The sequence below is a fragment of the Monodon monoceros genome, unplaced genomic scaffold (assembly GCF_005190385.1).
Source record: "Monodon monoceros isolate NGI ecotype Baffin Bay Population unplaced genomic scaffold, NGI_Narwhal_1 Super_Scaffold_18, whole genome shotgun sequence".
NCBI classification, from domain to species: domain Eukaryota; kingdom Metazoa; phylum Chordata; class Mammalia; order Artiodactyla; family Monodontidae; genus Monodon; species Monodon monoceros.
This window is the reverse complement of record NW_021703774.1, coordinates 154,977,311-154,993,452: the sequence shown is the minus strand read 5'-3', so window position 1 is coordinate 154,993,452 and position 16,142 is coordinate 154,977,311. Positions and strand designations below refer to the sequence as shown.

Here is a 16,142-nt window from a genome sequence, read left to right as displayed (position 1 = left end):
TCCCCTGCATCGGTAGGCGGACTCTCAACCACTGTGCCACCAGGGAAGCCCCCATGAGCAATCTTTAAAGCTATATTAGTCTTAGGCTCTGCCTCCATTATTAATAATTAAAATGATGAGCAAGATCTTCAAAAAATAGGAGGCCTATTTAAAGCTCTGCCTTTTACTAAATCTTTGCTGAATATTGGAAGTCTAGCACCAACAGGCATACCATTCTTGACAGGCTTCTATTATGAAAAAAGGACAACGGAAGTAAGGCCAATCTTTCAAAAGTTCTTTACATTAAATAGTTGAAGTAATCTTAATCGAAATAACAAACACTAGCTCTGCTCCCATATGGGCTTGTTAAGGTAGCAGAGCCTGGTACAATTGCACAGTTCAATGGAGTGCAGCCTGGGTTAAGCTCCCATCTTGAATCCCACGGGGTTCACAGTTCTGGTGGCTGCTGCCTGTCACTGAAGCGGTCCTCGAAGTTGAAAGGCATTTCCAGGGAGCTAAGTGAAGAACTGGGCTTCAGCTTTGGACAGGCCTGGGTCTGATTTCCAGCTCTGTTGAGTACTGGCTGAGGGTTCCCCGGCAAGTAGTGTTTCCCAGCTCAAACACTGAGATAATGATACCAACCTCATGGGCTTGTCTTGATGTTAGAGAAGGTGCAAAAAGTACCAGCACTTTGCTTGCTGACCACAAACAGGGATGCAAATGGGGGTTTCTGTCATTCTATCAATTCTTTCCTGCCCTGGGGAAGATCTTTCCTGATCCCTCCTTCCTCTCCAAGGCTGTGCTGCTTTTACCTCCCCTCTTTGCTTACCTGTTCAATGTGGGGTTCCTGGTATTAGCCTGATAATCCCAGATTCTTTCATCCAGGATTTCTCTGGACACTTCATACCTCTTAGAGGTACCCTGATTTCCCAGAGTTCCCAGTTGTGTGTTCAGATTAGGTCCCTACAGTTACTCCCAGACACTTGGAAACTGGGAGTGAAGACTGGGCAGCGACCAGCCTTTCTTGGACCTGGTGCTAAGACTGAGTGAGGGAAGGCGAAGGAAGGAGCATGGATGGGGTGCTTCTCCTCCAGAGGACAGATCCACTGAGCAAAAATAGAGGGGTGTGGCTTTGGGGGAGTCACAGGGATCTGAGAGCATGGAGCTGGGGGGTGGAGATACTCTAGTTCCAGTATCAACTCCTACAACTTCTCTGTAAACTGGGGTGTTCTCCATCAGCCAATCAGAGACCTCTCCCTCTGCCCTTGCCAATGGCCCCTCCTCCTCCTTGTTCATGTCCCTCTTCTTAGAGCTGCAAACAAATCATGACTGGGGTTGTTGCCTCTCTTCCCTTCCCTGCCTCCTCGTATAGGTGAAGGTCCACCTCAGAGAGCATCCAGTATAACCTCCCTCGTTCTGCAGGTGAGGAGACTGTGGAAAGGACCCTCATGGTACACAATGAGTCAGCACAGAACAAAGACTAGGCCCAGGAGTCCTGTTTCCAAGGCTGCTGCAGTGCACAGCGGCAGGGGGTCCCAGTGGCCCTTCTACTTAGTGTGAACAGCCTTTGTGTCCACACGCAGGGCCCTGTCTCCTGGCCAGGCTGCTTCCCCATGAGTCAGAGGTGGGATGGACCTCCTTCAACACAGCAGACCTGGGGGCCTTCCTGGCCTAGGTGGTCCCACACCCCTCACAAGGCACAAGGAAGAAGACAGACTGCTTAGGGGCAGAGCCAGCCCAGAGGTTCAGAAAACCCACACAGTTCCAGGTGCTGATTCTGGGTGGCAGCTGGTGTGAGAGGCAGGTCCTCCCTAAATGCACTGCACTTTGCAGCTTCTCCTCCAGAGGACAGAGCCGCTGAGCAAAAATTATGTGAGATTGGTGTGATTGTCCCCATTTTCCATGTGAGAAAACTGAGGTCCAGAGAGGTTAAGTCATTTCTCTAAAGGCATCCAGTGACGGAGCCTGGAGTTAAGCCTAGGTCTGTGGGGTTCCAGTGACTAGGCTCTTGCCACTGTCTCATAATCTCCCCTCTGTCTGCTCCCAAGGCTACCACCACGCCCTCCTCCAGGCAAAGACTGACAGTCTTCCCTGGCTGGTAAGTTCTGACGTGAGTGCCTTGGGCTCACTCAGTTCTAAGCTCACTTACCAGGTGTGGGACATGGGACTGTAGGCAAGTCATGTCCTCTCTATGAACCTCATTTTTCCCCCTCTGTAAAATGGGCATAATACTATCTACCTGGTAGGGTTGCTTTGTGGTTTAGCCATGCTGATGTATGTATGCTGCCTGCGCCAGGATAGATGGGCCTCTGTGTGTGTCAAAATGAATGGAACTGACCGCTCACAGCCTGTAACTTTAATTTAATATAAATTCATCATAACTCACAAAATGGGCAACATTTAAAATAAAAATACTGCTGGGGGTGGCCCAGATTCTGGTAGCTGAATGGTTGGGGTGAGACTGAGGATTCCTCCCGCCCAAGGGAGGCCCCAGTGGGCAGCAGTTGTGAGGTGGGAGCCCCCCCGAGTTCAGCTAGTCTGGCTCCTTTGAGATGGGGGTGGTCAGAGACGCCAAGTTCAGAATCTAGGCCCCAGGACTATAAAGAAAAGCTAAGGCCTGGGAGACATTTCAGCTTGGTCCTGCAGGCCCGCTCCTGGGGCTCCTGTCCTGGACAAGGACAAAGCCACGGAGCAGGACAACTAGAGGCTCTGCTGCTTCAAAGCCAAGGCCTAGAGGTGGATTCCAATGGCAAAAACTGAAGGTGGGCTTGTTCAACATCCATTCTAACTTTCTTCTATTGTGCCTTTTTGAACGGATGAGGCTGGAAAGAAGAAAAGTACATTTCCCAGACTCCCTTGCAGCCCAGGTTCTGGATCTGACTTGTTTCCCCACACAGAATCCCTCGTAGACATTTGTTTTTTGTTTTTTTGCAGTACGCGGGCCTCTCACTGTTGTGGCCTCTCCCGTTGTGGAGCACAGGCTCCAGACGCGCAGGCTCAGCGGCCATGGCTCACAGGCCCAGCCGCTCCGCGGCACGTGGGATCTTCCCGAACCGGGGCACGAACCCGCATCCCCTGCATCGGCAGGCGGACTCCCAACCACTGCGCCACCAGGGAAGCCCCCCCTCGTAGACATTTGGATCTGGAAATTGAATTGAATGGGGGGAGGCAGCCCTCAGGACATCCACTGACTGGCGCGGACAGTAGCAGAGTCAGCGCAGTTCTGCAGCCAGCGGCTTCTTGATGCAGGGGCTTCCTGCAGATGGGAGCCGTGTTCCTGGTCTCAACAGACATGATGAATTTGGCGGCTGGGAGCTGTTCCTGGAAATTCAGCAGAGTCTGCTCCTCCAGCCCTTCCAATGATTTTACAAAGCCACTAGGGACCTGGTAATAAATCCTTGTCTAAAGATAAAACAGCTCTTGTTTTCTGCAACAGGATCCCAACTGAGACAGATGCCAAGATTGATGAGGGGGGCCCAGCTGACACCCACCCCAGTGCTCAGGGCCTGACTAAAATACTGTTCCCCACAGCCTCGCTACACCCTAGCCTGGTCACAGAGGCCTGGCTGGACCCTTGTTTGGAGCTGCTGGGGACCTCCACCATCCAGTGATGATTGTCCTACGTCCGGGTGTGCCATTATCTGGCCTTAAGACCTGTGGGCAGGAAGGTGGTGGCACAGTGACTGTAACATGTGGGCTTAACTACTGACAGTCTTCCTTGGCTGGTAAGTTCTGACGTGAGTGCCTTGGGCTCACACGGCCTGTGCCTGTGGCTTCCACAGGCCACAACATCATTTCTACCCGCAGATAAGTGGGAAAATCATGAAGCTCTTGGTACAGGGATGGAAGGAGAAGGTGGTTCTCAGGCAACCCTGGGACTAGCTACCGCCTGTGTCCACTGTGGGCTGGGATTGAGGATAAAACGGCCCATCACTAGCTTGATCAGGGGCAAGTCTTAGGCCTGGAAGCATAAGAGGGTTCTGTGTCTCTTTCAGGCAGCCAACTGCTGGCAACCACTGACACATCCTGAGCTTAGGGCATGTGGGCAGGAGGGAGACATAGGGACGCAGTCCTCTGCCCCTGAGAGGAGGGGCATGAGGGTTGGGCAGGGGCTGCCCTGAGGAGAAGCCGTGTCACACCCTTGGACCAAAGCTGCATCCCCAGTAAGGTCAGAGCTACAGAACATCAATGCTGGAAGAGCTTCGGAATCGTGGAGCACAACCTCCATTTTACAGGGAAATGAGGGTAAACAACAGGCCTGAGATATCAGGTTGGCCCGGCTGGGCTGGAGTCCCGGCCTCCGCTCTCCGGGGCAGGGCTCTCGCTGGTGGCCATGCTCAGGCCTGCGGTCTCCCTCCGCAGCACTAGATGCGGACCGTGTTGATCCGTAGCGGCTGCACGTTCTTGCCATTGGCGTGGCTCTGCCCGGGGCTGAAGTAGGAGCAGAGCTTGCCGGGGAACTTCTCGCGGAAGGTGTACAGCCAGGACATGTCATCGGCGTTATAGAAGATGAGCAGGCCTTGGTCGTAGTCCAGGAAGACGCCCACCTTGTCGAGCTTGTCGCGGACATTGAGCCGCGTCCAGGGCTCGGTGCAGGCGCTGTACTGGTTGCCGTCGTGCATGACGATGCAGTAGAAGCCGCGGCTAGGCTGGATCTGGATGCTGCCCTTACGGCTCGCGGCTTCGTGCGCCAGCCCGATCACCCACTGGGTCTTCTCCGCCACCACCACCTCCCAGTAGTGGACGCCGCCACTGAAGGCCTCAGAGCCCAGCACCGACACCTCCACGTCGAAGCGCTTCGGTGAGTCCTGTAGCGGCTGTGGGTGCAGGTTGCCATAGGCCACGATGGTGCAGTCGTCGGACAGGATGAGGCGCTGGTGGGCGGTGCCCGGGTCCAGGGTCAGGGCGGCTGGCACTGCCGGGGATGGAGGAGGAAGAGAAGATGAGTGGAGAGAAGGCGGTGGACCCACTCTATGGTTCCTCCCTGAGGACAGGTTCTGGTTGGCCCCCAGGAGGCTGTGTGATGCTGAATACAAGCCTGCCCTCCCTGGGCCTCAGCTTCCTCCTCTGTAAAATGGAAGGGTGACAGCTAAGGTCCTTTCAGATTTTAACCTGGCTGCAGGGGACAGGAGCTATGGCTGCTTGTTCACTGATGGTGTCCTGGGGCAAGGCACACAGTGGGCACTCCACAAAATTTGTTGAATAAATCTGAATGCGGTCCAGAATTGGGTAATTTCAGAGCTGGGAGGGAGCTTAAAGATTATTCGGGGGTTGGATAATCACCCTATGGGGTGCTTGGGAAATTTGTTGGGGTGTTTGGGTTGTCTCAGTAGGTGGGATCCAGGGATGCTAAATGCCCTGTATGAAATGCACAGGGCGGTCCCATGCCCCCACCGATGAGTTTCAGACGCTCCACCAGATATTCATGTGGATGAAAAATCTTCACAATGACCTGAAGCTACAGCTTAACTCCATTTTACATATAAACATGAAATAATTTTTGTACAGTTTTAATATATACTTAATGTTTTGCAATGCAATTACCATATAAACTGGGGGAAGACGGAATTTGTTTTGTCTGGAATGTCACTGAGAATTGTTCACTTTTTTGGAAAATACTTCTCGAAGAACACCATTGACCAATAAAACCTACCTATTTAAGACTGCATTTGAGGCAGAATGATATTTTAGCTATGGTGTGAGCACCTGACTCGTTCATTATGTTTTCTAGGGTGGTTGTGAGTGAGCATCTACATATTGACATATGCAATATTTTATTATAAATAATTTCCTTCTATTTTTCCTTTATATCAGAGAGTATATATACACATGTACATATATATGTATATGTGTATATATACTTGAAACTGTGAAAAGGTCATACTGTCTTTGAGACATTACAAATTATTTGTTATGAAAAGTAGATGAGTCTGAAAAAGTTGAAAACCACTGATTCTAGGCCAGCTCTCCCATTTGACAGATGGGGAAACTGAGACCCAGAGAGATGTGACTAGTCTCAGGTCACCAGGCAAACACTGGCAGAGCCAGGTCTAATCAAGACCATGCACAATCCAGCCCCAGCCCTCTCTTCCTGCCTACCTCTCACTCAACACCCGCCACCCCACTCAGGCCCAAAGCCTTCGCCCAGACTGTTCCCTCCACCGCCTCATCTCTGCTTGTTGTAATCACACCCCATGAGGCTCAGTGCCAGGGCCCATCCTCAGGGAAGCCTTCCTGGTTGCCCAGCAGGTATGCTCACTCCTTACTCTGAAATTCCTTAACTTTGTTTGTGCCCCTCTCCTGATATGTGGGGTAGTCTTCTGTGCCCATATCTTACCCCCATGTACACCAGGAGAGCAAGGACTGTGTACTCTCCTACCAGGCCCTCCCTGGTGGGCCCAGTGCCCAGCACACAGCCTGGCGTGCAGAATGTTTCCAGAAAGGCTCACCGAATTAAACTGACCCCGCTTGTGTTGGTCTCTGGGCAGGCAGCACAGGCTGGGGCACCCGGTTCTGGGCCGGCCACACTGGCTTAGCAGGTCTGGCTCTCAAAGTCTCATGAACTCTTGTCAAGGACTCTGTTTACTCTTGCCTCCCTGAGGGAGCTGATGCTCACCCAGAAGGAGGAACCTAGAATTGGCTCTCATTAGCCTGGATGAGCATTTCCAGGGCAGAGTAAGGCAGAGGGGAGAAAAGGAGAAGGAATCCTGTCACTAGTTCCTTGGAGCAAAGAAAGGACTCCTCCAGCTGGCTCTCTGGTGCTTTCCTTATCTGGCAGAGCAGAGGCATGACTATGCGTGGCAGGAGCATCATCACCTCCTACTGGAGCCACCTCTGCTGGCTGCATATACACAGAGAAGTAAAATGCCTCAATGATGGCAATCATCTCTAACAGGGGGTGACAGCCCGTCCCTGAACTGTGTTCCTGTTCACAGCCCACTGACAAAACTGGCCATTGACTTGCAGCAAGCTCCTTCCATGAGCTCTGTCAGGAATAAATTTAGTCTTGAGTTTTACACTCTTCTTTCCTTCCATGAGCTCTGTCAGGAATAAATTTAGTCTTGAGTTTTACACTCTTCTTTCCTGTTCTTAGAAGTCAGAGGGCTGTATGGAAACAATTAGCCCTGTGACTAGAGGGGCCAATGGAAACACAATTTTCTATCCAGGGACATAGAAGAGGGGAGCCATGAGAAGGAGTTCATACACTGAGTCAGCGTATGAACGTTTCGCCCTGTCATCTGGTCACAGCGCAGCCTGTTGGACCAGAAGGCTCCTGCCATGTAGAATGTGGGTGTTCCCACAGTGGGATCCAGAGGTAGGAGGTGGAAGGGATGTAGGAAGTATGTGTGAGGGGGAGCTCGGGAGAGAAGAATCATCTAATCAGACACACATGGGGCCACTCCTACTGGCTGTGGAATGTGGGTCATACTCAGGTGTCTATGGCAGAGGGGCAAGAGGGACAGAGCAGGCACATTGCCAAGGTGTGGGCAGCTGTGGTTGAGTGCCTCACGGAAAACTGGGCCTTATGTCTCAGGTGCCCAGGATGATTTGAGGAGACCAGCGACAGGCAGAAACCGAGGTTAGAAGGACCAGTGGGGAGACTAGCACGCAGGCAGGGGGGCTCAGCCCCATACTCTTAAGCCTAACTAGGGCAACGTGGGCCCTTCCAGTGCCACTGATGAGTGGGGAGGACACCCTAGGAGGCAGGCAAGTGGGCTTTCAGTGGTTCTGAGTTTGGGCCTGTAGGACGGAGGAAATCCTCACTGCACTGAGGGCTAACTCCTCGGCGTGGACCCACAGGCTTGAAGCCCAAGGGACTTACCGGAGATAGGACCTGCCACTCATTGGGTGGGCTTAGGGGCGGCGTCTGCCGTTCATTGGTCAGTTCTGGCAATAGAGGCAGGGCTGGAGGGGCGGGACCTGATCCACAGGGGGCAGGGCCCAACAGCCCATAGGGTGAGGCTAGGGGCAGGGCCTGGCATTCTTCTGAGGCAAAGGGTGTGGCTTGATGCTTAGGAGGCTTTTACACCCCAAAGGGTGGGCTGAGGTCCCCCTCCTCATAAACAGAGTTCCTGTCTTCGGGCCTCTCTCAAGTCCTCCCAGGGGCTAGGGCTGACAGGAGTAACAGCCTTTAGGCCAGAGAGGTACCCAGCTGGGGACATGGCAATACCTTTTCCCCCTCCGAGAAGTCAGTCCCTGTGCGGGGACTGGCAATCCCTCCACCCATCCTTTATTCTCAGGAGAGGTGACAGACTCGTCAGACAGACGCAAAACAAATCCCGTCCCCTGGGGTTCACAATTTTACAGGTCAGAGCTCTTTTCTAGGTCCTGGGACACTTTTATAAAAACAGAAAGCAGGCACTGAGGCAGTCCATCTGGTCTCCAGGTGTGTTCTCCATCCATTTAAGCCTCTCTGAGAGCTCCAGGTCAAAAGGCAAGGAGCGTGGACTGCGGGGGGCCCAGGAACTGTCTCCTGGCCACCATCAGCCACATACCACAGTGGCCCAAGCAGCAGAGAAACCCCAAAGTCCAGCACCATCACTTGGCAGCGAGTGGCTTGTGCCTCTTTGTTCTCAAGGACAATCAGCTCTTTCCTCTGGCCAGGCCTTTAAGAAGTCTGGCCCCTCAGTCCTCCTGCCTTCTCAGGCCCTCAGTTGCACAGTACGGGCAATCGAAAAACATTTTCACACCTTCTAGCTCATGGGACCAGTACAGCAGCTCCAGGAGCACAAATTACTATACCCATTTTTCACAAGAGGAAACTGAGGCTCCAGGGAGATTTCTCTGAGTTAAGTGGCTTGCTCAAGTTGCCACTTTGGGTGGAAGCAGAGCTGGAACTTGAGCTAATATCTTTCACACCATGTCCTTTCCTTTATGTGGCCCTAGAAAGCCTGTTCAGCAAGACTGAGGAACCATCTGATGATTTATGATAATCATAAGAAACAGGTATCAAGCATTTACTAAGTTCCAGGATTATTATCACAAATAAATAACCTTATTTAATTCTCCTACCTACCCTGGGAGACAAATCACACCTTCCGCATCCCTGTTTTACAGATGAGGAAACAGGCTCAGAGAAGGCAGACGTCTGCCCTGCGTCACACAGCTAGGCAGTGAACATGCTGGAACCCAAAATGATTGGATTCAGATAAGCAGGAGGAGGAGAGAGCAGCCCAGGAGAGGGAGGTGGCCGAAGCAAAGGAAGTAGTGTCTGGTGTCCTCTGGACAATGGCCACCTGGCCTGGGTGGGGAGGAAGTTTGTGCCTGGGAGCTGGGGCAATCAGGCCAGGCAGTTAGAGGAGAGTTTCCAATGTCAGCTGAGAGGTGGGGCAGGGGTGTGGGTGGTGGTGGAGAGTGGAGGTTCCAGATCATGGGAGTGACAGGTGCTCTATGGAGTTCTCAGGTGACCCAATAGGAAGGCTGAACTGGAAGAGGGGTAGGCAGGAAGCTGCTAGAATCCAGGGCTAGGTCCCTGGGGGCACCTGCCCCTCCCAACTGGACAAAAAGAACCTTGGTTTTGGTAGGGGAACCAGAGTGACTTCACAGGTCCTACAGACAAAGGAAGGGGCCCAGCTAACCAGGTCACTGTTCTCTGAACCCCCAGGGGCCGCTGTCCTTGGCAGGATGTTCAGGGCACACCCTACTGCTCCCTCAGCCCCTCTCCTACAGGCAGCTTTCCCTGGGGCAGCGGTTCTTAACTGGGGCTGATTTGCCCCATAGGGGACACTGGGCGATGTCTGGAGACGAATTTGGTTGTCACAGCTGGAGGGGGTGTGTGCGGCATCTAGTTGGGTAGAGACCAGGGATGCTGTTAAACGTCCTACCATGCACGGGACAGCCCCCAAGACAAGGAATTATCCAGCCCCAAATGTCAATAGTGCGGAGGCTGAGAAACCCTGCCCTGGGGCAATCAGCAAATTCCCACGTCCATTTGTTCACTTGTGAGGGAGTCAAGGAGGGAACACTAGCACCCTTATAATACAGAGGAGGAAACTGAGGTTCAGAGGGAGGAAGCGACTTGTCCGAGGATGTGCAGCAAGTTCCTTCATTCAACAAATAATTATTGAGCACATACTTAATGCCAGGCCCTATTCTATTGGGTTGGCCAAAAAGTTCATTCGGATCTTTCCATATGTAAAGGACAAACCTGAACGAACTTTTTGGCCAACGCAATAGTAACAGAACTGAGAGCAGGACTCATTCATTTCTTTGTTCCTTCATCCACAAACATTTACTGTGCTGGCTGCTGGGGATGCACAGTGATGAATCAGACTCAGCCCCTGACCCCTCAGAGCTCAAGGTCTAGTAAGAGAGACAGTCATGCAGACATTAACAAAACAGTGAGACCAGGAAAGCCCAGGGCTACCTGGAGAAATCCAGGAAGGCTTCCCAGAGGAGGTGTTTATAAACTAAGATGTGAAGGAGAGTAGCAGTTAGTCATCAAAGATTAAGGTTTGTGTCGAGTGTTCTTGGCAAAGGGAATAGCATGTGCAAAAGTGTGGAGGAGAGGGAATATGGCTCATGTAAAACCTGAAGATGGTTCAGTGTGGTTGATTGTGATACAGAGGGGAGAATGAGAGAATGGCTGGGCCCAGATCTCATAGGGCCTTGACTGTCAGGCTGAGGTGCCTGGGTTGCCTCTCTGAGCTGTGGCAGCTGAGATAAATAGAGCTCCTGAGACCATCTGCCTGAGGGGCTTCCCTGGGTCAGGGGAGGGGACAGGACCCTTGGAGGGGCTTCTTGCCTCCTTCAGTTATGCTGCTTCACCCATGTGTGGCCCTCACCCTGCTGGGTCCCAGTGTGCAGGTCTCTCCAAGGCTGGGAGCACACAGAGACCCACAACCCCAGGAGGAGAGCCAAGAGCCCCACCCAGTCGGCTGGAAAGTGGGCCCTTCGCCCAACTACTGCCCCCTTTGTCAATGAGGGCACAGAGCCAGATTTAAGGGTTCTAGGAGATGTCCCTTCACTTTTGTGCAATTGGTCATGATGCATCCATCCAATGAGGTCTTCAGTCACCAGGAGGGGAGCCCCATCCCTGTTCAGCATTCACACCCTCAGTGATTGTCCTCAGTCCTTCTCCATCTGTACCTGAAGGCCAATCGTGAACATCCTGGGATCATTCATGCCCCTGCCCGCCCCACCGCCTTTGCCTACACAGTTCCCAATGCCGGGGATTGTCCGAGGCACCTCCAGGCCCCACCCTTTCCTGAGTGGGAAAGCCCTCAGTTTTCAGTGCTCAGTTCAAACATCATCTACTCAGTGTTCCCCTGGCTCCTCCCTCGCCCCATCCAGAGCCTCCTGTTGTCCCTCTGGGCTCCCATGACCCCATGTAAGTCCCTCATCATGGTCCTGGTCCCACCGGACTATCAGGGTCTGTTGTCCCATCTGTCTCCCCTGATTCTGAAAGTGCCTCGAAGGACTTTCAGTGTTTGTAGATCAAAAGAATGAATCCAGATAGGTGGAAAGAGCACTGATTGCTGTGTGACCTTGGGAAATCAGTGAGCCTCTCTGAGCCTCAGTCTCCCCAGCAGTCTTCCTGGGTTGGTAGTATGAGGCCAGAGAATGCCTGGTTAGTTTAGTAGGTAAGGGCACAGGCTCTGGCATCTGACGTGTCTGGGTTTAAATCCTGGCTATACCATTTACAGGTTGTGACCACGACAAGTTCCTAACAGCCCTGTGCCTCAGTTTCCTCATCGAAAAAATGATAATAACAGTGTCTACCTCTTAGGGAGAAGTCTCCTCTATATCCTTGTCTCACCTCTAAGGGACATTGCGCCTGACTCAGGAACACAGAAGGTTCCCTGCTGCCAATAGGTTCCACTCTCATGCCCTTGCGGGTTGTGTGATTTCGGGAAGGTGTTGACCTCCCAGTCCCAGGGTCTACTAACTCTACTAGAAACCCATTTCAGACTTTCTCCTCTCTCGGCAGATTTCCCATGACCTCCTCTAGCCCATCCTCATCTCAGCGGATGACCTTGCTTCCTGCCTTACTGGGAGAGGTGAAGAGAATTCCCGGGAGCCCCCACCACTGCCCGCTCTGCTTCGGGGCCCATTCATTCTACCTTCTCCTGGCTCCCAGCAAAGGCAGAGGCAGGTCCCACTCGTGGCGGTCACCCCGGCACCTCTCCCTCCTTCACCCTCAATTCTGCCTTCTGCTACTGGATCTTTTCCATGCCCCCCACCCCTGCCATATATGCTGCCATTTCTTCTACCTTAAACAAATAGCCACGGCCACATTCTCTCTCCTTCCCTTAAATAAAACTCATTGAAAGCACTGTCTCCACTTCCTCTCTCATTTTCTCTTGGACGGTCTCCAGTCAGGCTTTTGCCTCTATTGCTCCACCAAAGCAGCTCTTGTCAAGGTCACCAAGGCCCGGAGAACAGTCAGTTCTGATCCTCCCACACTTGGGGTCACAGCTTTGCCACCACTATCCACTCTCTCCTCTTCGAAACACTTTCTCCACTTGGCTTCCAGGACAGACGCAGGTCTTCTTCCTATTCTCTGGCTGTTCCTTCTCGGTCTCCTTGGCTGGGTCCCCCTCCTGTCCTTGACTTCTAGGAGCGGCCTAGGGCTCCATGTGTTAGAGTGGCCCTCTCTCTTTTCTCTCTACCCCCACTTCCCAGGTGACCTCATCCTGGCTCATTCAATACGGTCCACATGTAGACAACGCCAGCCCTGACCCTCCTCCCGTACTGCAGACGTGTCATTCCCACTACCTTCTCCATGTCTGCACTGAGACTTCTAACTGGCATCGCGAACCTCACATGATTACAACTTCATCTTCCCAGTCACCTCAGCCAAAATCGTTGTAGTCTTCCTTGTCATTCTTTTCCTCACACCCGAGATCCAATCCATTAGCAAATCCTGTTGGCTTTCTGTTCAAAATAGATCCTAAATCCAATCACTTCTCACCACCTCCACTGCCACCACCCTGCTCCAGGCCACCATCATCTCTCACTTGCATTGTTGCAGTGGTCTCCTAACCTCTACCCTTTACCCCCTGCAGTCTATTCTCAACCCAGCACCCAGAGGGATACTTTAAAAATTTAAGCCGGCTTATGTCACTTCACTGCCCCAAACCTTCCAATGGCTCCCATCTCACTCAGCATAAAATTTAAAGTTTTCATACGGGCCTCCAGGCTCTCATGGTCTGGCTACTGCTACTGACCTGACCTCCTCACCTCCACCCTCCCTCTCACTCATTCCACTCCAGCCACGCGAGTCTCCTTACTGTCCCTTGAACATGCCAGGCTTGCTCCTGCCTCAGGGCCTTTGCACTTCCTATTCCCACTGCCAGGAATACTCTTTCCTCAGATACCTACATGGCTCATTCTTCTCTTTCCTCCCTCAGGTCTTTACTCTACTGCTTCCTTCTCAGGGAGGTCTTCTAACTGGATCCCCTACTAAACGTTCAATCCTACCTCAACATCCCTTAGCCCCTTTCCTTATCTTTTATCATTATCTAAAAAACTATGTATTTTACTTATTTAATTTTGTTTTCTTTCTCTCTCACACCCTAGGATGTAAGTAAGATGTACGAGGGTAGGGATTGTTGCCTGTTTTGCTCACTGCTATATCTCTAGTTCCTAGAATAGTGCCTGGTGTGAGGTAGGTGCTTGATATATCCTGTACTCATAGAGTGAATGAGTGAACCACCCAGGGCCTCAGTCTCTTCACCTAGAGAATGGGTACACTAGTAGAACCTACCTACTCTTGTGCTGGTGCCCAGCACAGGCCCTGGAACATAGTAGGTGCTCAGCAAGGCACTCTTCTCATCCCTCTGCCCTGCCCCCATGTCATGTGTAGAGCAAGGGGTGGGCTGGGCCGGGCCCCATCTAGCTCCAACCCATGATAATCCTTGCCTCTTCCTGAGCCCTACTGGAGAGTGGCAGGAAGGGCCTTACCTGGGTGGATGTCCTGGAACAGGGACTTCCAGATGGTGTACTGCAGGGGACCTGTGTACTTGGAGGTTGGGAAGTCTTCGTAGGTCAGATTGGTCTCATGGATTTTCCCTTTGAGCCTGGAAGGAGAGCAAGAGAGCAGGCCACATTGGGGGCTGGATTCCTGTCCCAGCACCTCAGGGAAGCTGGCATAGGGCGAGGTCATGTGTGGGAAGTCTGCTGGACCCAAGCACCGACTCAAGTGCCTGCTTGTGCCACTTCCTAATTCTCTAGCTATTGCCCTCAGTTTCCTCATCTTTAAAATGGGTACTATGATAACGCCTGCTTCCTAGGCTTGTGAGGATTACATGGCATAATGTATGTAAAATGCTTAGCACGGTACTTGGCTCAAGGTCAACACTGAATACATGATGTTAGCTATCAGTATTGGTCATTAATGAACCAATAATTAAGTGTTATTATTATTAAAGGCAGCTATGGAACTAGAGAGACCTGGGCTTGAATCCTGGCTCCCCCACATACTAGACGAAGGGTCTTGGCCAATTGCTGTAGCTTCTTTGTGTCTCAGTTTCTACATGTGTGAAATGGGGATGGCAGTGGTAACTACCTCCAAGGGGCTATTAGGATTATAATAATTTACATAGTATTATTTATTATATATAGTATTAATGTTATTATAAATAATAGATAATGTAAAACACATATTTGTAATATAATATAAAGCACAAAAAACAAGTAATATCCTATATGATTATAAGTATTATATATAAAATAATATGAATACATAAAGCTTTTACCCTAGGCTCTGGCACATAGCAGATGTCCTGTGTATTTGATGGAGATTTGAATGAATGAATTCTCTGCTACACCCCATCTGCCTCCAATCCCAGCATCCCACAAGGGCCAGGGAGGGGATACCCCCTGGAGAAGACCCACAGCAGGCGGGTACTTACCGCTCAGACAGCGAGGCCACCCCGGCCAGGAAGGTGTGCCGGTCAGTTTCAGCCAGCCGCTCCTGCAGGATCTGGGCCCCCTCCTGCACCTTGCGCAGCTGCTGGCTGTAGCGCTGGACTTTCTGCTCGATGTCAGTCAGCGTGCGGGCCGTGTCTGCCTCTAGCTCCTCCAGCATGGCCTTCTGCCGTTCCCGCAGCAGCCGGTGCAGCCGCTCAAAGACCTCCCCAATGGTGGTCCGCAGGCTTTTGGTGGAAGACTGTGGAGACAGTCATCCGGGGTCAGTCAGGGAGAGTGGATGGGGTGATCCCTGGGTGAGAGGAGGAAACCGAGCGTCTTGGCACGCACAGAGGAAAGGTGGGAAAGGCATGTCGGTGAGGGGATGGCACATGCAAAAGCATGGTGGCAGGAGAGAACTGGCATAGCAGGGACAGCAGATAATTGTTCTCCGTTAGGAAACTAATGAAATGGTCCAGGTGAGACAATGAGGCTTGAACTAGGGGAGCAGCAGATGGACACGGCTTGAAAGACATTTGTAGGAGAGCCTCTTTGACCCTGGTGACCAACTGGCTGGCTGTAGGGGTACGGGAGAGACAGGTGTAAGGATGATGTCCGGATTTCTGGCTTGGGGTCGGAGGGATGGGGAAGCTGGCAGGAGACGTGGGGGGCAGGGAGAGGATGCTGAGTTCAGTCTGGAAGACGGTGAAATTTTTATTTATTTATTTATTTGGCTGCGCCACATGGCTTGTGGGATCTTAGTTCCCCAACCAGGGATCGAACTTGGGCCCACGGCAGTGAAAGCACAGAGTCCTAACCACTGGACTGCCAGGCAATTCCCTTAAATTTTTATTTTTAAAAAAATCACTCATGGGGCCCAAGCAAAGATGACAAGATCACAGATGTTAAAGAGCTTTATAAATGGCAACGTGCTGGGCAAAGCTTGGTGGTCACTTGCCCTGTCCCGCCACCCCGAGACCCTCTGGGAACAAGAGCTGGCGGGGTTAAAGCCATCGTCACAGGAGACAAGCATGGACTTTCGTGTTTCTCTCTGCCCCCAAGGGCACTGCCAGGCCCAGGAGGGGTTGAGTGGTAAAGGGCACAGCTTTGGTGCCCAATGGCTCTGGGTCTCCAGCTGTGGCAACCTTAGTTGCCTGATATCTCTGAACCTTAGTTTTCTTATCTGGGAAAAGGGTATACAACGACATTGCAGGGCTGTGGTAAGTGAGGGAACATTCACAAAGTGCATGGTATTGTTTGAGGTGCAGACCCAGAGGCTGGTTATTAAAACACTGGAACAGGACATCCTAGAA

At 51.9% G+C, this 16,142-nt stretch overlaps 1 protein-coding gene across 1 annotated transcript in view; it reads right to left on the bottom strand.

The window, feature by feature from the left end:
- Nucleotides 1–2,232: 2,232 nt before the first annotated feature.
- TRIM62 (tripartite motif containing 62) overlaps nt 2,233–16,142 on the bottom strand; it is a 32,313-nt gene continuing 18,403 nt past the window's right edge. The window contains exons 4-6 of the mRNA XM_029231151.1: nt 14,835–15,091; nt 13,885–14,000; nt 2,233–4,894 (exon numbers count right to left, since the gene is read on the bottom strand). Of these exons, the coding sequence (XP_029086984.1) occupies nt 4,344–4,894; nt 13,885–14,000; nt 14,835–15,091 (924 nt within the window). The 3' untranslated portion in view covers nt 2,233–4,343. The remainder of the gene's footprint in view (nt 4,895–13,884; nt 14,001–14,834; nt 15,092–16,142) is intronic.